Raw genomic sequence first — 20484 nt, 5'->3', positions numbered from 1 at the left:
GCCGTGAAGTTTCATGCAACGCGAATTCTCTTTTTAAGAGACGTTTTCGCCACCGTTGCTGAGTTGCTATCGGTGTGCGAATATCTGCTAGATACACGTTTCTTCAAATCCTGAAACTGCCGACGATGTTGTAAAAAGATGGGAACTTTACAAAAAAGCACGTCTCGAGCTTGGAGATATCTTGAAAGGACTGGATTATAAGTGGTTGTATCACGATAACAGTTCTACTGCATACTACAGCTCACCAGTCTATTACACTGTCCCTTTTCTGTAAGGTATAACAGATTATCAATTGCCACCAGCAACGATGAACCTCTGTCATGCGGCATAATGACCCAGCTGCTGGGTGGAGCATCTAAACCTGGTTGAAAAAATTATGGGTCGGTTATTTAAACGAAGTTTAATTTAAGCCGGGGTTTAACGAATCTTTGGACCTCCAGAATCTCTTCCTTAGTGTGATATTTTAAGAAGATAAATGTTTTTTCAATCTACTCTATATGCTTTCACAAAACACTTCACAATAAACGGTGTTTAGATAAAACCGTTGGGCAAATTGAAAAATGGCTCAGAACGCGGTTTTGTTAAACACTGGCTAAACTACGTTTAAATAACTGGCCCTATGTTTCTTAAGATTCACGAATGGTCATTTTTTGCCGTCCGGTTAGCTCAGCTGGATAACCGCCGGTCTGCTGAGCGAGAGGTCGCTGGTTCAACGTACCACCCGGATCAACACGTAGGCGGGGGTTTTTTAATGCTGAGCAGAAAGTGCTGCCTTTGTAAAGACATCTGCAAACGATTAGACTTTCTAGTTTTCTCAGATAGGGACAGCCCTCAGGTAGTTAGGTGACAGAATTTTAACGAGTTGGGATCGACAGCAGTTATTGTTATCCTTGTGAAAAATGCGGCAAAATACACATTTAACTAAGACAGATCATTGTAAATATTTAAGAGAGGAAAGTCTGAAAAATATTCACGGCGCAAAAAAAAAAAAAAAAAATTTGAATTCAAGCCCACTTGAAGTCAGTCAAATGCTACAAGGAGTGATGCGTGACAATTTTCTTTATTGCCTGTTAAACAACACTTTAACTCTCATCAAATTCAAACTTATCACCAAAGGAAAGTGAGACACAAGCAGATATTGAGTTCTATAGATCACAAAAACATGTAAGACGAACATGTAACTTAAAAATAAAACATGATTAATCTCTCTGAAACACTTAACTTTATGAATTTTTTTACCTGGTGGATCATAATACCGTCGACTCCTGACCTCTTCCACGTTGTTTGCGACATAAAAGTGGTAATTACTGGTCAGGATAGCTATGCCAGTCCTTCCAGCAAAATTATAGGTTTTGCAGTCATGCAGTGATGGACTAGTTTTCTTCCCTGCTGTTTTTAGCGTTGTCACCCAACACTCCTCCCCACAAGGGAGGTGGGTAGGAGCATTGTGTGACAGCACTAAAAACGGCTGTGAAGCAGACTAGTGATGGACTAAGATAGATCCATTCTGCCTGCTTCAGTAACCAGTCAGAATACTACTTCATCTTTCCTGCTCTCACAACCAGCCATATGATAATACAAGTTCCTGCCCTTTTCCAATGCAATAACAAAAAATGATGACAGTTACTCTTCTAGCCAAGAACAATATTGACAATACTAATTTGTCAACATTAAACAACAAGAAGCCTGCTCGGCCTGGTCGACACTCCTTTTTGTCTGTGTTCCCAGGTTAAACAACAAGCAGCAGTAGACCTTAAAAAAAAAGACACATACCTTGACTGTGGCAAGTTGCCTTCCAGCAGAGGAAAAAATGTGAATGATGGGTTTATTAATAGCTGATCCTTGGACTCGAGCAAAATGCTTGTCATCTCTTATCAGAGCTGAAAATGTTAAATACAACAAATACAAACCATTCCTCCAAAAGGGAAATCTCAATGTAGGGGGCTGCAGGACATGTAAATATTTAGGTGTACCGTCCCCACCCCCATGTACAGTTGTGTAGGAGCTGCTTGTAAGGTCTCTCCTAATTGGTCGCAGAAAACAATGACATCATTCTTTCAATTGCTTCAGTAATGTTTGGGGTCAGGGTTAGGCACCATTGGTGACTTCTCTTCTGAGCAGCTGCCATATGACCCCCCATGTATGTAGAAGAGTACATGAGTTAGCAATGGTGTGCATTAGTGATTAAACTTACTTAAATCCCAATCATCCCAAAAATACACCACAGGGGCATGGGGCAATTTAGCATGGAGCCCTTCAATTATATATTTTTTTAACTATTACTGACAGTTAAGCATCTACATACAACACAGCTGGACTGCAGGTTGAAAGTAATGAAATTTTTTAATATTGTATCAATTGCATGTTTTATGCACTAGCTGTTCTAAAATAATAAGAAGCAGGATGTTCTTCAGAGTTGTTTTCTTCCTTTAAACTTTTTTCAGCCAAATCCCTTGACATGTACAGACAGTTGACTGAAACAAAATTCTGGTACAGTATAATGGACTCTTGCTGATATAGACATACAACCACAGAAATGCAAGTACCGGCATTAATAATTAATGCCGGTACTTGCATTTCTGTGGTTCTGGCTCTTAAATGTTTACCCTGGTGAGTCCTATTTACCTTGAAGGGACGTGATCATGGTTATGCGCATGCGCACCGTTTGCCTCTTCAGAATAAATTTGTCGGGTCAACACTAAATTCGAAATCGCCATTACCGGTACAATCATTGAAAATCCTTCGTTTTATTCCGACATCTGTCGCTTTGGCTGGCCTAGTTATACTTCAGTAGTGGTGATTAATGTGTGGTTGTGTTGTTTGACTGGTTACGTTTTAAGAAGACGCAAAAAATAATGTTTTGATCATGGAGGTTCAGAAGAGCATCGTGGTCGTCCGGCAACAGGACGTTCTCAAGAGTCTTTGGAGATAGAGAAGCTTAGCCGATCGATCTGGTATGGTTCTAGGAGTAGTGTGTGGCTTACGAAAAGAATAAACGACATTTGGAAAGTGGTTAAAGGCATGAGTTCGTTCAAAGTTGATTTGATTTTTGACTCCGACCTGTAGTTATACCGCAACAGGCTGCGCGATCTTCCCGATCTGGTACACTTGAAATGACTGTTTCTTGTATCTTTGCTTTACGATCGTATATGTTTAAGAATTGATGATTTTAAAATAAATTATTGCCTGAATATTCTGTTTATAATCTAGTTTCTTTATGTGTTCTACTCGATAACATTTGTTTTGCGGAACACTAACCCGATGCAACGCGAATGAATTTGTTCATTTGCTGATAAGCAATTGAAATTTATGCTCAATTAAGGATAATTTTTTTACTCATAAGTTGTGTGTTTTTGTCACTGGTCAGGCACTATTCATAGGTATATCTGGGTTTATATAAGGTGAACTGAGAGAACAGTAATAAAATGTTTGTTTACAAATTTTGTTTGCCCATCGGTGACTGCTTTGTTAGAGTGGCGTGGGTACGACCTCGTAAAAATACACGTTGGTAAAGTTTGTTTCAAAGCAGGACAGCACTGTAAATCTTATTCTTATCACATGCAACATATATATGAGGAGTAGGAAAGAATAAACTTGAATTATGGGGACATATAAAATCAAACCAAATGCCCGGAAATACTCTTGTGTCGCAAACAATGAATTTGAATTTTGTAAATTTACTTGCGTGCATCTAACAAGCTTGCGATTGGTTTAAAAACAATCAGCTACAGTCAGATCTCACACATGCGCATTAATTATCGTGAACCAGTCCCTTTAAGATACTGCAGGGAAATGAAACCTGACAACCCTGTTGGTCAAACAACACTTAGAAGAAGTCTGATGAACTTACCTATTGGACCACCAAAAGGTGCTGCACTCACAATAAACCGGGATAGATCCACAGCGTCTTGCCACTCCATACTGTACAGCTCTACTTTCCTGTTCAAGACAAACACATTTTGCAAAGAAAACTTCTGCTGTAATTCAATTATGGCTACAGTGTGTACATTTAAAATATTTCTCCATCCCTGACTGATTGGCTTAAATTCCATGGCTGCCCCGGTATTTCTTTCCTGAGCCTGCTGGTTATTTGCCAAAATTGAAAGATGTTTGCTTCGATTTAAAGGCTGATGCCAATAGTAAAGTCTCAGACTGGAAAAGGTAAAAAAAAGATTAAAGGTGTGTGCAAGCCAAAGGCCCCAAAAGGCTGGAGCTTATACCAGCTTCCTTAGCATGAAGCATGACTACAGGAGTCTTGCCATTCCCCCTTCCCCCCTAGATGGGATGCTAGTCCATCACAGGGTTACCCCCTAGCAGTATTTTGTCGGTATCCATTTATACACCTGGGTGAAGAGAGACAAAGTGGTGTAAAGTTCCTTGTCTAAGGAAACCATTCGAAACACAAGGATTGAACCCTGGACGTCCAGATCTGGAGTTCAAGGTGTTAACTGTTCTGTCAGACACACCTCCAAACTGGAAAAGGATTCACAGAAATCAAACAAAGAAGCAGAGTGATGGTTTGGCTGTTTTGGTGCTGAAGACCAAGAGTAAATGGTGGAAGATTTCACATGTTATGGGTAGATTAATGCCTGAATCGCACATGGAGGTTGGGTGCCTAAGAACTTACGGGCTGGAGCCACCAACCCCTAACCCAGGTAGCAAGAACACCCCAAAAGCCTGCCCTACCTGCAACCCAGCCACAAGCCCTGCCAGCCACACCCAGCCCCGGCCCAAGCACCCACACACTGAACTGAGATTTCAGTGGAGAAATAAGGACAATAATAACACTAACAATAATAATAAGGGGTGAGGAGGGAGGGAAAAAACACTAAAACTGAGTAACACTGAGCAAAACGCCCCGAACATTATGCACTTTAAAACTACAAGCACATCATTGCAAACGCAGACACATAAATTGCAATGGAAAACCACTGACACAGGGGGCACTGGAAATTATCCCACAACAGGCTTAGTACAGTAACATGAACCGCGGCAAAAACAAAAGAGCATAGGATAACTGCCAGCTCGCCAAAGCACACCAATATAAAATAAACGTCAATGCCACGCCAACGCCACGCTTAAGCCAAGATAACTACTAAGCAGCTACTGGAGCTCCTCATCGTTAACTAAGTTAAGTAACTATACTTAACCCATTAAATTTCCTGACCTTCTCCCTCAAAAACTAACACAAAATGAAATAACACACAAAAGCACTGAAAACTATCATTTGAAGAATATCAGCAAGAAAATTATATCCCCTCATAATCTGGAACTGGCAAAAAACAGGCAGATGTTTGACTACTGGAATTTTACATAGAGGTAAGGATGTCTTCAGCTTGGAGGAAATATTTTGAATGAATAATAAAACAATAATAGGTACAGTCTAATCTGAAAAGAACCACTTACCTATAAAATACCTTTCCAAGTGGATTCCAATCGGATCTTGTTTACTGTGGGTAATGTCGACCGAGATATCGGTCGATATAGCGGTCGACACTCGGTCGATAGTCGGTCGACACTCGGTCGACAGTCGGTCGATACTCGGTCGACACTCGGTCGATACTCGGTCGACGCTCGGTCGATAGTCGGTCGATATAGCGGTCGATAGTCGGTCGATAGTCGGTCGATAGTGGGTCGACACTCGGTCGGGACACGGTCGATAGTCGTTCCAGATGTGTCTCGGCCGATATAGCTTTTCGTTCACCGACACTTCGCCGACTTTTCGCCGACACTTCGCCGACATTACACCGACATTTCGCCGACACTTCGCCGATAGTTGGTCGATAGTTGGTCGATACTTGACCGATGTATCGGTCAGTAATTGGTCGACACTCCGTCGATGGTCGGTCGACACTTAGCATTTCCTACGTTTTTTAGCTTGGAAAACAAGGAATTAGAAAGCATTTTCTAGCTTGGACCTAACTGTTTTTTTAAATTGTGTTTCTGCTTTTTTAATTTCAAACTTCAATGTACTTAGCCAAAATTCCGCAATAATAGCTATTAGTCATTATCTAGCCTTTTCTTTTAATTCATGTGAACGGGATTTAGCCTATCTGTATCGATGCCCACCACCTTTTCGCAGACGTTTCCTCCCCTCGTTTTTTTTTAGGGGTGGGAGTCTCGCTACGCGTAGCCGGCTAGAATTGAATCATGAAGAAGTCCGTTCAGTGAGAATGATAGGCCTTCAGCTTCTTGTTATGTGATTTATTCCCACCGTGTAAGGCCTATATCTGGCTGATTTTTCCTATGCCGAGAATTTTTCAACCGACTCAGAACTACATTGATGAAAAAATGTATTTACAGTTCATTTTTTTAAACTTGTTTTTCCTTAACAAGTTAAGATAATATTAATGTTAACGCGGCGCATACTGTTTTCCTTTTCGTGGATGACCATAAGTGACTTACCATTCAATATTAATTTCCGTATACGCATGGTCGTCTCTATTTTGAACAAAATATAAATATAAAGCGAAAGGACAGAGCAAAAGGACAGGATAATGTAATGAGAACGTAGCGTATCCCACAATAAATGAATGTGTTCAGCCTGCTGGATATTTTTGTCACCTTCCTCGGCACATTATCAGCGCGTTTTATCAATAACTGATCGTTAAACGAAGGGCTGTTTCCGTCTTCAATACAGAAATATATAAGTTTAATTTGTGGTCTCTGCACAAGCGAGAACTTGGCGTGATGAAGCAGGTCAAAGCCCGATAATAAAAGATGTGTATTCCTCGCTATTAAAGCATGTCATATACAGTAATTAATGACGTCTTTGCTTGAAAAAATAGCCATTGGACTCACCTGATAAATTAACACACGACTGATACTCGAACGACAGTTAACCGATATACCACCGACAGTTGACCGATATACCACCGACAGTTCACCGATATACCACCGACAGTTGACTGATATACCACCGACAGTTGACCGATATATCACCGACATATGACCGATAGCAAGTCGAGGTGCGTCGTCGAAATATCGACCGATACTCGGCCGATAGTCTATCTCACTATCGACCGACTATCGACCGACTATCGACCGACTATCGACCAACTATCGACCAACCATCGACCGACTATCGACCGACCATCGACCGACTATCGACCGACTATCGACCGACTATCGACCGATTATCGACCGACTGTCGACCGACTATCGACCGACTGTCGACCGACTATCGACCGACTGTCGACCGACTGTCGACCGCTATATCGACCGCTATGTCGACCGATATCTCGGTCAACATTACCCACAGTAAACAAGATCCGTTTATCCAGGGTCTAATAAATGCAACATTTATAAAATTCTGGTGACCGCAGATCCACCATTTTGTTTTTGCATCTGCACATCAACTGGTCAGCAGACCCTGCAACAAGTAGAAAATCCCATGTTTCCTATCGGTTAATAATTTTCTTCGTGTAAGCATACATGAAGAAGGTTGAAAGTTTTCAAGATGGCTGTCCCCAAAGCGAAGGGCTATCGGCCGAGATGCTTCTTTGATGTTCAAATAAATGGATCTCCAGGTAAGAAACGTTAAATTCCTCGGATAAAATGTTTGCATGGGCGGCTGTTTTTCAAAGTCAAGCCATTTGGGTAGAGAAGCGGCTGAAATTCAGGCCATAACTCAATAATAATTATGGAGATAATCAAGCTCGTGTCTAGATACCCTGCAGCCGGGAACCTTTTTTCAAAACACTAGATACCCGGCATTCAGAAATTTTGAGCAATTTTCTCGAAATAGCTCGTTTAATTCTTCTAACAACATAAGGTATTTGTTGAGAAATCTCAAGCGATTATAAATATTGCCTTGGGTTAAAAGTAGTAGCGACTGTCGAGCGTGGGCATACGGTGAAATCTGAATGTTTTCGACACTTAGAGAATCCTCAAGTTCTGAAACACTAAGTCAACTCCCGATGAATATCCACAGAAATTATCAACGAAACCTCACCAGAGTATTTAGTGTTTGTTCAGAAATGCCAAGCGATTCTAAATAAAGGTTTCGTATTGTTGTGGACAAATTCTCCGCGCTTGCATTGTAAGCATATTCTTTAGAATCTTGACTCACGGGTATGGTTTTCAAAATACTAGATGCCCGGCAGTCGGAAATTCACGTCCAATTTACACCAAATATCTCATTTACTTTGTGTAAAAACTTCAGGAAGTTGTTTAGAAAACTCAAGCGATTTCAAATACTGCTTTGGGCTTGAAGTAGAGGCAACCGTCGAGTCTTCTTGACCTATTTTTGCCGTTCTCCTTGCCATCGCCGGATCGTGAAGTCCCTATAGCATTTGTGTCAAGCAATAACTGTGGTGTTACACCGGAAGTTGAAGGGCACTCTTCTGCCGAGTCGACAAATTTCACGTTGTTTGTAACTCACAGGAACGTCTCCAGAGGATATCTGTTAAGACTACAGACTCTTTATAATTTTTACACACAAATCGAGTAGACTCAGCAGATGCCGAGAAAGATTTTCATGAAAGTACCGGTGAGTCAAGATTCTAAAGAATATGCTTAATGCAAGCTTGGAGAATTTGTCCACAACAATATGATGGTGAGGTTTCGTTGATAATTTCTGTGGATATTCATCGGGAGTTGACTCAGTGTGTCTGACTGTTGCGTAGCTAGATTTTTGAAAACAGTTCTCGGCTGCCGGGTATCTAGACACGTCAAATAATCAATTAGAAGCTTAAGCTTATATTAAGCTTAATATAGAAAAAGTTTTGCTTCTTTGATTTTAATCAATTTCTATAATTTTAAACTTAAATTAATGTGACTGTGTAGCATTGGTTATGAATGCTTACTTCTCTTAATTAATGATTTGAGCCTATGAACACTGTGATAATCTAAATTTTTTTATTGATTATTTTGGCAATTTGATTGAAATCAATAAGGTTTCTAATGAGCAACCTCAGTCTTCTTGTAACATAGAAAGAGAAGTAGGTGTTTACAAAAGAAGGCAGGTTTGAAAGAACCTCAAATCTAAAACTTTTAAATCTTGCTTGATTTAAATTAAGAATCAATTTTGCATTCTTTGTAGCTGGCAGGATTATTTTTGAACTGTTTGCTGACATCTGTCCTAAGACATCTGACAACTTTAGAGCATTGTGCACAGGTAGGGAAGTACGTATTGATGTAGATACATATTCTACTTCTACCACTACCAACTACTTTATTAACATTAATAATAATAGTAATGATAATAATGATAATAACAATAATATCGTTTTTCATACATGATAACCACATCAGTTACATATTACATGTAAATGTTAGTGTTTTAGAGTTGATGTGTGGTTGGCTGTACTCACTTGTAAGTGGGATGGGGTCATAATATTAAATTCATGGCTACTTCCTTCCACTGACGTACAATGCATTAAGACAAGGAGTCATGGACTCTTAAATGATAACACAGAAAAAAAGAAAAGCAGACATGAAAACTTTTAGCAAGTGTATTCTAAAACTAAAAGTAATAACAGTGTTCCAGGTAAGAGATGGGTCTTGGGTCAATGACCAGACAAAGAAGGCTTCCTGACCCGACAGATCACATATAAGTTTTAAGTTAAATATGGCGCAAAAAATTAGCAGGTGGTCTTGGTGACCCCTCAGATGATCTACGTGACCCCCCTCTTGAAATGATTAACTGGAATGCTGAATAAGAGGCCTAAAAAAATGCCAGAATTCACATAATGATGAGAGACTACTGATAAACTAATACAATAGTGCTATGAAATTGCTGAACTTTTAAGGAAATTAATGGCTGTTTTTTAAGTGATCAACTTGACATTTCATGGAAACTTTAAACAAGATTTTTGGGATTTACTTTGAACCTGTTTTTTAGGCGAAAAAGGTGTAAGCAGGACTTCTGGGAAGGCTCTTCACTATAAAGGATCAGGGTTCCATCGAGTTATCAAGGATTTTATGATTCAAGGAGGAGACTTTACTAAAGGTACTTTTATTTTTATTTTTGTATCAAGATAGTAAAGGAAAAGGCACACTTAAGCTAAAGGCTCAAATGGCCGAAGCTTTTCCTGGTTTCCTCAGAATGAAGCATGCCTAGGAGTATTGCTACCCCCCTCCCCCCACCCTGGACATATATGTAATCACAGGGTTACCCTCCAGCTGTATGTTGCCTGTGCCCATTTATACACCTGGGTGAAGAGAGGCCAAGTGAAGTAAAGTTCCTTGTCTAAGGAAACAATGCAATGGGTGACTTTAAACCACAGACCTCCAGCTCCAGAGTTTGAGGTGTTAACCGCTCAACCACACATAATTATCAAGATGGCTCAAATGGACTTTTCAGAGTTAGAGCCTTAACTATTGTCATTAGCAAAGATACTGGAAAACAATCTCCTTTAACCCATTCGCCCCTGAGCCGCCCGTAACCGCCCGTGCAGATCCAGGTCCTTTCTACCCTTTGTAACGTCATCAGTTTTAACGGTCAAGGACAACTTTCTTCGCTAACTTGTGCAGAGTGAAGAGATCTTTCAAACCATACCAGAATGAGCAAAATTTAGTCAAGGACACCGGAGAAAGAAGCAAAAAACAACGTCACATGGACCTGAAAATCTCCATGAAAATCTTGTTCCATTGCCCACCTACCTTTCCTTTCACCTAATCCTAAGATCCTAAAAGCTTTCCTAAAAACCATTCCCACCAAAATGAAGCCTACTAAATGCCCAGCAAGAGAAAAAAAAATGAGGTAAGAAAAGTGAAAAAAGAAGGGAGGAGAGAAAGCGCGAAGTAAAAGTCAAGACTGCTGTGTCACTTTTAAACCCAAAAACTATCTCAAAATTTTGCTTTCTGCGCATGCCCGAACTTCGCAAGCTGATATTTTGCATCTGGATCAGAAGGCCGCGAAGTGTACGACCTGTAAACCGGTTTGTGGTAAGTTTTAGCTCTTTATAGCACGACAGTGACCAGAAAACCACTCGACTAGCTTCAAAACACGTTTTTCGGCAAAATCTCCAGGAGCGAATGGGTTAAGCAAAATACCAAGCTTTTTGAAAAAAATCCACTTTTCAGCATAAAACAACCAAATCTGTCTATTTCATGTAAAATCAGGTGAAAAAGTTGGTAAAAGGCCATTTTTAGGTTTTTCGATTAACAGCTGTATTATTACCTAGGAATTTGTTATGACTGATGTTATTTTGACACAAATGTTTTCATCACAATGTGTAAGTGGCTTGTAAGTGTGCCTAAGTGTAGTTTTTGCAAAAGAAGTTGCAGATTGTTGCAATAAAACCTTTTTCGATGTATAAACGGTAGGTTCTGTATCTTTACTTACATTAATAAGATCTTTGTGTGAGAGTTGCGAGGGAGAGGTTTTGTAACAAGAAGAGCAGTGTTTCACAGAGTTTTTAAAAGCTGCTGACTATTAACACCTGATGCAAGGTGCTTGTTACTTTTCATGTTCATATCAGGTATTTTTTTGATCTGTAACACATGTACTACATCAGTCTTCTAGGTAACACTAAGCAAAATTTTTAGTTGGTTTCTCTCTGGATGTGTGTCAATAATTTTTTGCCAAAAATTGCCGCTTCAATGATTCTTGCACTACGCGATTCTAGTAGCATGATGATAATCACGTAGTGTGCAACAAGATTCTCATCACGCAGGAAACGAGACATGACTGGTAACTTACTTTTGAGCGGTACTGTATGTCTTGTGCTGTACAAATCATTTTTTGCAGACCTTTGATCAATTAGAGCATGCATTTAAAATTTGTTATGTAATAAAATAAATTATAATTTTTCTATTAATTTGTCTATCACAGGAAATGGGACTGGAGGAGAGTCAATTTATGGTGGCACGTTTAATGGTATGTAGCTTCACAGTATTAATCTCAGCAACAGGACGTGCACTTAGAGTCACATTTAGTTGCAAAAATTGAAGACGTGCAATTAGTGAGGATTGAGTATAGTAAACCTTTAATATCTGAATTGACTTTGTGTTATCGTCAAACAGGAATTTTATCAGTAGTTTGTCAGGCCTCGTTGTAAACATAAAACTGAGTTAACTACAGTGAAACCCTGATATAATGAAGAGCCAAGGAACTGGCAAAATATGTTAATGTCTCTGATCCTTTATAATGCATGTTAAACGCAAAGTAATTTAATTATAAAACAAATAATGAGAAGTTGGCGTTAAATGGGGGAGCACTGCCCTGCACTAGGTTAACCTGTGCGACTTCCAGTGATGGCATGACCAAAGAACCTCACTTATCTCCTCAGCAGTACGAGCTGAATGCAATACAGCATGTGCTGGATCAGACAAGAGTATCGGTTTCCAGGCAATATTAAACGGCAATGCTGCTAACAAGCTTGGGGGAAGTCACTGCGCAGACTTAATTGCACCTCCAAGGAGTGTCTCTACTTTATTTGATGGCATAGCACAAAACAAAGCCCATACCTTGATCGTCTCCAAAGGGAGGGAGGGAGGGAGGGAGGGAAAAATTTTACACGATTAGTATACTGAGCACTTAAACCTTGCTGAACAATAGAACCCAAGTGAACTCTGAACGGTTGTTCTTGGCTTTTATAGCCAGATGAACGTCTGCTGGCATAGCCAGTAGAAAAGGCTGTACTACAAGACAGCTCAGCATTACATGTGCAAACTCTTAGCCATGAATACTGGCCAATGCTGTGGCTCATTCTAGCCTGCTTAAGACAACAAGGCCGTAAAGTTCTACGCTAGAATACAATGCATCTTAGAGCTTGCTGACCTTATCACCTTGACTACACAATTGCTTTATTGAAAAAGAACCACCATGAAAGGGTTGCTGATAACTAGCGTCACGTTCCATTAACTACATTTTACTGGCGTGACAGTGAAATTGCTTTTTGTTATAACAAGGTTTCGTTATATCGAGGTTATTTTCCATATATTTTGCTATTACTGGGGTTAAAAGAAAATCTTTCATTATATCGAGGACTTTGTTATATCAAGGTTCTACTGTTCTGCAATGACTCCTATCTCCGGGCTGTGGCTAAATTTTCAAGTTGCCGGGTAAATGTAGTTAGTAGGAGGGGAATTGTACTGAGCTGTGTAGGAATTAGTTCTTTTGGTTCTGTTTTCTTTTTGTTTCCTATAAGAGAAGCAAGGGCTCACACTCATACTACCCAGGTAAAATCCCCAGCCCCCCCCCCCCCCCCCCCGCCTGGTTCATAGTGATGTCCAGCCCTGTATCTTACAGTGAACTTACACCTTATGCAAATCTGTGTCTGTGTCAATTATTATCTTTTACACAAGACATTCTCAGGTTTTGATTGGTTTATATTAATCTGTCAGCTAATAATTCAGCTTGCTCATGATGTGGAGAATGAAACAATGTTATGCAATATTGGATTATGCAATAACATTACAGATCTCAGCATTATGACACTCTCATTGATCTTGATCATTACTATAGTAGTAAAAAGGGTTTAATAATAAGCAAATTATGCCCTTTTTTCAGGAAACCCTTAATTTATTATTAATATTATAAAGCTGATCCAATGGGATGTATATTTTTAACTGCTTATCTAAATAATAGATGAAAATAATTAATTTTTTTTTTACTGGGGTTGAAGTACAAGCATGTAATTGTGATAACTGCAGTGATTTGCTTGTCATATTAAGTTTTTCATTTTTTTTGTTTTCCCTATAACAGATGAAGGATTCCAGCTTAAGCACGAGACAGCAATGTTGTTGTCCATGGCTAACAGAGGTCCAAACACTAATGGTTCTCAGTTTTTTATGTAAGTATTTGATCTTTTAAGAGATAGAAACCACCCTATAAATTTGAAACCAAGTATAAAATTCAACTGCATCATGCATGTAGATGTGTAGTATAAGTCAGGTCCTGATCACTCAAAGATTGGATACATGTGGTGCTATCCACTGTATAAATTAATTATTGCTATGTAGTGTTTTTAGAGTGTCATGAAATCCAATTGCCTTGCTTTTCTAATTTACCTGATGAATTTAAGCATTACCCACCTTCTGAGCAACTGGGCACTGTTAACTTAATTACACTGGCAAAAATGATTCAGTTCTTTTTGAATTTCCTCCTGTTGTCTAATTTTCCCCTCCTTTAATTCTCAATTCCTTCCTTTTCTCAAGGCCCCAGGTTCAAGTTTAAAAGGGGGTTTATGTACTTCAATGTATCAACTTGATAATATTAATCTCTATCCAGTCGTTGATCCAGTTGTTTTCCCTAATTAATGTTTATCCACTGGATATTAATTTATCTGCTAAATAGCACCTGATCCAAGGAGTGAACAACTTGGGTCAGGTTTCAGGTATTCCAAGGTAAAATGGCATCTCTGTGATGCATAACAATATTGTAGTGTGAATAAAGACAAAATTTTAATATTTTAAGTTTTTATAGTGTGTTTATTTTGCTTTTCACAGAACAACTCAGCCTGCCCCACATCTTGATGGGTAAGTTTTCTTTTAACTTGATTCAACTGTTATTACTGACAGAAAGGAAATTTCTGTTTGCATTATGACATTATTGGTACAGACAAGACACATGGTTTTATTTTTTCAATTTCAATACACAAATATAAAAAAGGGCATCAAATTTTGCTATATTATTATTTTTTCAAACATCCGAATTTTTAAAAAATATCAAGATAAACTGTAACAAACAAAATGCATATTAATATCATTCCACAACAGAGTAAAAATTACCAGTAAAACCAGTTAATAATTTGTTGTCGATACACCTAGGCTCTACAGTAGAAACAGTTGTTGTTATTAAATCTTAATCGTTTTTATATGATTTGAATTTTCTATGGGTATTAAATTAAAATGTTTTGCATGTTTTCGTTTTGTGAGGATATTAATTCCCGAAACAAATTTCGTGAAATAAAAAAAAAATGTGAAATTAGGTAAATGGCGTTGTACATGACTTGTATACATAATGCATTTTTGTTTGTTGCCACTCAAAAGCAAGTCACAGATCAATGATTACCCACACTTCAACAATGTTGCTCTTGCTTATATTGTGGTATATTTATTTTTTTGTAGGATTCATGTGATATTTGGCCAAGTATTGCAAGGTCAGGAAATAGTATCAGAGATAGAGATTCAAAGAGTTGATGACAAGAGTAGGCCCCTAGTGGATGTAAAGATTATCAACTGTGGTGAACTTATTCCAAAAGCAAAGGCTAAAGGTACAGGATATGTTTCCATTGACTAAATTTATGTACAGAACTGTGCTCTAGCAGGAGTGCTGCCCGCTGACCCCTGGCATCATACTTTTGTTCTTGGGTGATGTCTTACTGTTATTTGTTAACTTTCAACTGCAGAGAAGAAAGCTGAAAAGAAAAGAAGGAAATCTAAGCAACATTCTGACAGCAGTTCCTCAGATACTGACTCTTCATCCAGTTCTGGATCAGAATCAGACAGTGATCAGTCATCAACTGATGAGCAGGAGAAAAAGAAACGCATAAAAAAGAAAAGGAGAAAAAAGATGAGTGAATCTGTAAAACGCAAGGACAAGAAGAAAGCAAAGAAGAAAAAGAAACAGATAAAAGACAGGTAAGTGGCTGTAACTACACCACAAATACATCAATACACAAACATTTAACGAGTACATACAAAAAATGCAAATCTGATAAAAATGAATACTGTGAATAAAATAATTAATAACTTAATAAAAAAATGCATAGACATATAATTTCAAAAATTAACATTGTTCGCAAAAAGTACAGCATTCAATAATTCATTCATTACACTCAAATGACAACATGTACTTGTAGATAGATTTGGTTGAGTAGCAAAAAGGACTGATAGAGCCACTGTGCCGAGTGCAGAGCATAACCATGGCAACCAACATGTTGAATTCTAAAGAAGTTGACCCTTTTTTTACCCCATGACTAGTCCAAGAGTTGCTATTTCTATTCTCCCCTGTCTTTCCTAGTGGTCAAAGATGGCAGCCATGGCAATGCAGACAAGCAGTTTTTGCCCACCTTAAAAATTTGCCTGCATTGCTGGCTTCTCTGAGAGTACTTACACATACCTCGCACTAACCCAGGGTTATCTTAATCCAGCTTTGAACAAACCTGGCCAAGTAAGTGATAAGCAAAGGAATCTGTGGCTACGTGTGAGGTCCCATATTACATAATAATGTTGCTTTTACGCCCCCTTCCCTGTTGGTGAAATATTGACACTAATATCAGCAATTAATTTGAATTCCAGTCCAGGAGATGTTAAACCAAAGAGTCCTGAACCTTTTAGTTCAGTGGCTGTGGATGAGATCCCAGATGTTCCCAATAATTCTTTTCTATTGAGAAGAAGCCATACCCCCTCCCCTGTCAGGGAAAAGAGGCTTCAGCAGGCAAAAAATAGGTATGTTTCCTCTGAGGTACACCTGACCTTAATCATTACTACGAGAGCTTGACTCATTCCCTTTTCGGTGCATAATTATCATGAATTAGGAATTTTTGAGCATGTAAGTCCGTACTAAATTTGCAATGATAAATTTTGCCTAAGGCAAAGCTGTTTCTTTGTTCAAAGCTGTGAGGTATATACTAATAAAATTAATTGTGACATACAAAAGTACTTTGGAATGGCAAGACAACTAGATTTCATCCACGGACTCAAAACTAAGAAGTGCATTTCATCCAACGTGCCTGATTACACTCTAAGGAAATGGTACCATGTGAAAGTACTACTGATGGAAGAGGTTTCATTTGAATGGTCACACCATAGGATTTCATCCACAGACTCAAAAATTAAAACTACATAGTACCACGTGATAGCACTGTTCAATTGATTCTGATGGCAAATGGTTCAGAAAAAGTTGTTCAGATGTTGAGAGATAGATGGCAGTAGTATCTTCAACTTGTGTATATTATTAATTTTTCTGTTTGTATGACCACAGGAAAAGTAAGTCTTCTCCAGGGTATAAAGCTGCGCCTCAAAGTAATTCACAGGAAAGGACCAGGGTATGTACACCTGCTGAAATGATATTGTTTGGGAGATCAGTAGACCTTATTTCATTGTATCCACCATCTTCGCATGCGTTTCGGGACTGATAAATCACGTGACGTTGCATCTATCCCATCAAACCTTGAACGCCTACAAAGATGGTGATTGAGGTCTATACGTTCAACAGAAAATATCCATAATTATTAATAAAACAATTACATCCGAGTCTCTTGGTTCTTAAAATGGAGCTGGGATTCTGCGGGTAACTATTTTTCTTTCTTTTAACACAATTGTAAAACTTTTTACCCTCTATCATCTATCTCTGTCTGTTTTTCTTATCGGCAGGTTTCCAGGTCGGGAAGGATTCTACGAGGACGAGGAAATATGGTGAGGAAATTCCCAGGGTATTAGTTAAAACTTCCTTACGAGAAAAACAATACACCATGAGAAAAGGAAATCACTAAGTGATGAATCATTTAGAAGCGGTCGGGAGACAAGACAAAGCAAAACACATCTCTGAAAACCCGCTACAGTGTACCCCCCCCTTCTCCCTTCCCCCCCCCTCTGAGCAAAGAGCCTGGCCGGATGCTACTCCATTGGTTTGAAACAGAACTTAATCACGTGATTTTTATTTTTCAGCGGTATCGCACACCCCCGCCTTCTTCTCCAGATGAAACCCCGAACATTTCGGGCCGTTTTTCCCCACCTTTGGTTGCTCGGTCAAGGTCTCCTATGCGTCGTGCACGATCATCATTTAGACAGTCAAGGTCTTCTCGAGAACGCTCTAGATCTCCCCGTCGACGCTCGAATTCTCCTCGAAGACCCCCGATGTCTTCTCGAACACGCTCGAAGTCTCCACAAAAACAATCAAATTCCTCACAGAGACGCTCGCTGTCACCTCAAAGACCCCCGATGTATTCTCGACGACGGTCGACGTCCCCACGAAAACACTCAAATTCCCCACAGAGATGCTCGCCGTCTCCACGGAGACACTCGGGGTCTCCGCGACAACGCTCGAGGTCTCCACGAAGACATTCGAAATCCCCACGATCACACTTACTTCAGAGAACAGATAGCAAACAGCATATGAAAGACCGTGAATCAGCGGAAAGAAAAATGAAACAGAGCTACTCAGTAAGAGATGGTGGAAGCAGTGATAAATTTGCAACAGTTGAAACACGAGGTGAAAGGAACTCAAATGATGAAAAAGCTAACGAATGTTCACCTACAACTGAAGAGCGCTTTCCAGAAAGGCGACGGGAAGAAGAGGAAAAGAGCTTTTCTAATGAAGGCTATGCAAGGTCAAAGTTTGCTTCAATCAATGAAACTGGCAGACACAGGAGAGGAGAAAAAACTAGCAGTAACAGCGACAGCGAGGAATTTGAACAAGCAAGTCGAGACATTTTGTACGGATTGGGAAAACAGAGCCATCTTGCGCGTAAAGACGACACCAGGGACATACGGAAACCAAGTTCATACTCGAACGGTGACGAGCAGACATGGAGAAGCTTAGCTCGTGATTATGAGTTTGAAGAAGGTCACGGAACTTTGGAGGCACAAAGTTATGCACCCATTCCATTAAGCAAAGAACGTGAAAATAACCGAGAACGTCTACAATCTCGCGGTAAAAATAACGATGAACAGATTTCTCCAAACGAAGAAAGCGCAGGCAGTGAACAAGAGGACAAACGAGCTTTCCTTCAGGGTGAAGGAAGGTTTAAACATCAGGGTATCTCAGAACGTAAAACTGGTCGTCGACAGCGCAGTAGGAGTTTTGATAGACGCAGAAGCAGTTCTCAGGAGAGTGACCGGAACCGGAAGTCACGTCATCACCATCGTCGTCATCATCATCGTCATCATCATCATCGACACCATCATAAAAGAGACGCGAGGCAATCGGAAAGAAACATTGTCGTGACCGAGAAAGATCAGGACATTTCAAGTGACTGACTTGATTGCGTGTAAACTTCTCAAACATCGGTGATATCGTGAACGTAAACAGCACTTCAATTTTCAATGTACAATATTGTGTACGTTTCTCTGTAGAAACAGTCGAAAACGACACTAAAACGTGAAAAAGGAAGTTACGTCTTGAGACAAATAAGAAACGAACTCACATCCGTTCAAACTTTTTCCAACTTTTCTGAAACTTTAATTCAAACTCCTGTCTGAAGAGAGAAGAACAGGCATTTATTCATGACTTATCCTTTAACGACATATTTATTGTCTTTCATACTTGCATCATTTTTTCCTTTTGGTGTCTACTTATGGTAAACTGCCGCTGATACATCTTGGTAAGGGGTTTTAGGAGGGTTTATAAACGGAGGGGCTTATATCCGAGGTAGCTTATCACAGGAATGGAAAACGCTTCGAAGCAATCTAGAGAAGTGCTAGTCAAAATAATTTTGCATTTACTGGTTTTTAACTAACCGTCAAAAGATCATAATAAATCGAATTCATTTCAATACATTTGGAGGGTGGGGATTATAATCGGATGTATTTTTTTGTTTACGGGTTGATGGGTCTATAGCTGGTGGGGGTTGGGGGGCTTTATAAGCGGCAGGTTGCAGTATATCCAGGATCGAACCCTAATGTGATGCACTTTCCTTATGATAGCCATCACAAAGTGTCCTAATGAACAGAAGATCATCAAAATACTCGTAATTCGAACAAATATGAAGTAGTGTTAAAATGAAAAAGAACCCATTCAAATATCAAGTATTTTAAAATAATGTGCGTTTAATCTTGGATATATTAACTAACTGTTAGGGCCGGTTTTGTGTTGTCACGCCGCAGGGGGCTCGGGCTTCTTTGAAGTCCTTTAATACACATGTACAGGCTCTTGATATGTGTTATTGACCAAGCGTGAGATCAAGAAGGCTGGATATTGATCAAGTTCTTGTTTGCGCATTCACGGATCAAAAAAGTCGATAATAACAACGCAAAAAAGAACGAGGAGGCCAATATCCAGCCATCTTGACCGAACAAGCTGGGTCAATAAAGGATTTATTTTTATGGCCAAAAATATATCGTTTTCTTGCTGGACCAAAGCGGAAAACCTCGAAAGGCAAGATGGGCACATCTTTCAGGCTTGGTCGAGTGGCCAATCAGTACACAGTCAGGTTTCGCGTCATATTGCCGGCTGGCGGATTGAGCCATGCTTATAATCCTTAAAATAGCCTGGGTGCCCCGTTGCTGCGGCTGCATCATTTGCCTGTTTTTGTCAAAGCAATCCCGATTTTTATTTGCGTGATCGACGTTTCAACACGGAATATAAAACGCTGTCGGAAAGCATCGAAAGTCTGTCATGTTTTAACGCCTTGGGGGAATTAAATTAACCTGTTATTAACTGTCCCAGAATCTTTAAGGAGTGGTAAGCAAGCAATAGTCCGAAACCGCGTTATTTTAATTGTGACCTAAATCGTAGAAATCTTTTGACCCATAAAAGGGTGTCGTCCGTGTCTGTTTATATCAACATTCTATAAAGCCAGAAAATATAACATCATTGTTTTCTAGCTTCTCGGCTAAAATATTTCGTAACTGCGCTAGCCCCCAAAATTC

General features: G+C 39.5%; 1 protein-coding gene and 1 long non-coding RNA gene across 7 annotated transcripts in view; one reads left to right on the top strand and one right to left on the bottom strand.

The window, feature by feature from the left end:
• LOC140930962 (uncharacterized) overlaps positions 1–19408 on the top strand; it is a 77933-nt gene extending 58525 nt beyond the window's left edge. Inside the window, exons 1-12 of one of the 6 annotated variants that reach the window (XM_073380710.1) lie at positions 7380–7529; positions 9044–9118; positions 9845–9952; positions 11780–11824; positions 13655–13742; positions 14398–14427; positions 15019–15164; positions 15300–15531; positions 16192–16341; positions 16877–16940; positions 17269–17327; positions 17563–18157. In XM_073380710.1, the coding sequence (XP_073236811.1) occupies positions 7460–7529; positions 9044–9118; positions 9845–9952; positions 11780–11824; positions 13655–13742; positions 14398–14427; positions 15019–15164; positions 15300–15531; positions 16192–16341; positions 16877–16940; positions 17269–17327; positions 17563–18013 (1518 nt within the window). In that variant the 5' untranslated portion in view covers positions 7380–7459 and the 3' untranslated portion in view covers positions 18014–18157. Of the gene's footprint in view, positions 1–7379; positions 7530–8317; positions 8558–9043; positions 9127–9844; positions 9953–11779; positions 11825–13654; positions 13743–14397; positions 14428–15018; positions 15165–15299; positions 15532–16191; positions 16342–16876; positions 16941–17268; positions 17328–17562 lie in introns of those variants that run through there. The other 5 variants (XM_073380705.1, XM_073380708.1, XM_073380706.1 and 2 more) reach the window with 5 other exon arrangements.
• Positions 1691–5438, bottom strand: LOC140929644 (uncharacterized). Its single transcript, XR_012164762.1, has 3 exons — positions 5407–5438; positions 3851–3939; positions 1691–1880 (listed from the first exon to the last, which is right to left on the bottom strand). It is a non-coding gene; the product is annotated as an uncharacterized lncRNA (long non-coding RNA).
• Positions 19409–20484: the final 1076 nt, after the last annotated feature.

Source organism: Porites lutea, chromosome 3, assembly GCF_958299795.1.
Source record: "Porites lutea chromosome 3, jaPorLute2.1, whole genome shotgun sequence".
In the NCBI taxonomy this organism is placed as follows: Eukaryota; Metazoa; Cnidaria; class Anthozoa; order Scleractinia; family Poritidae; genus Porites; species Porites lutea.
This window is presented reverse-complemented; position numbering and strand designations above follow the sequence as displayed.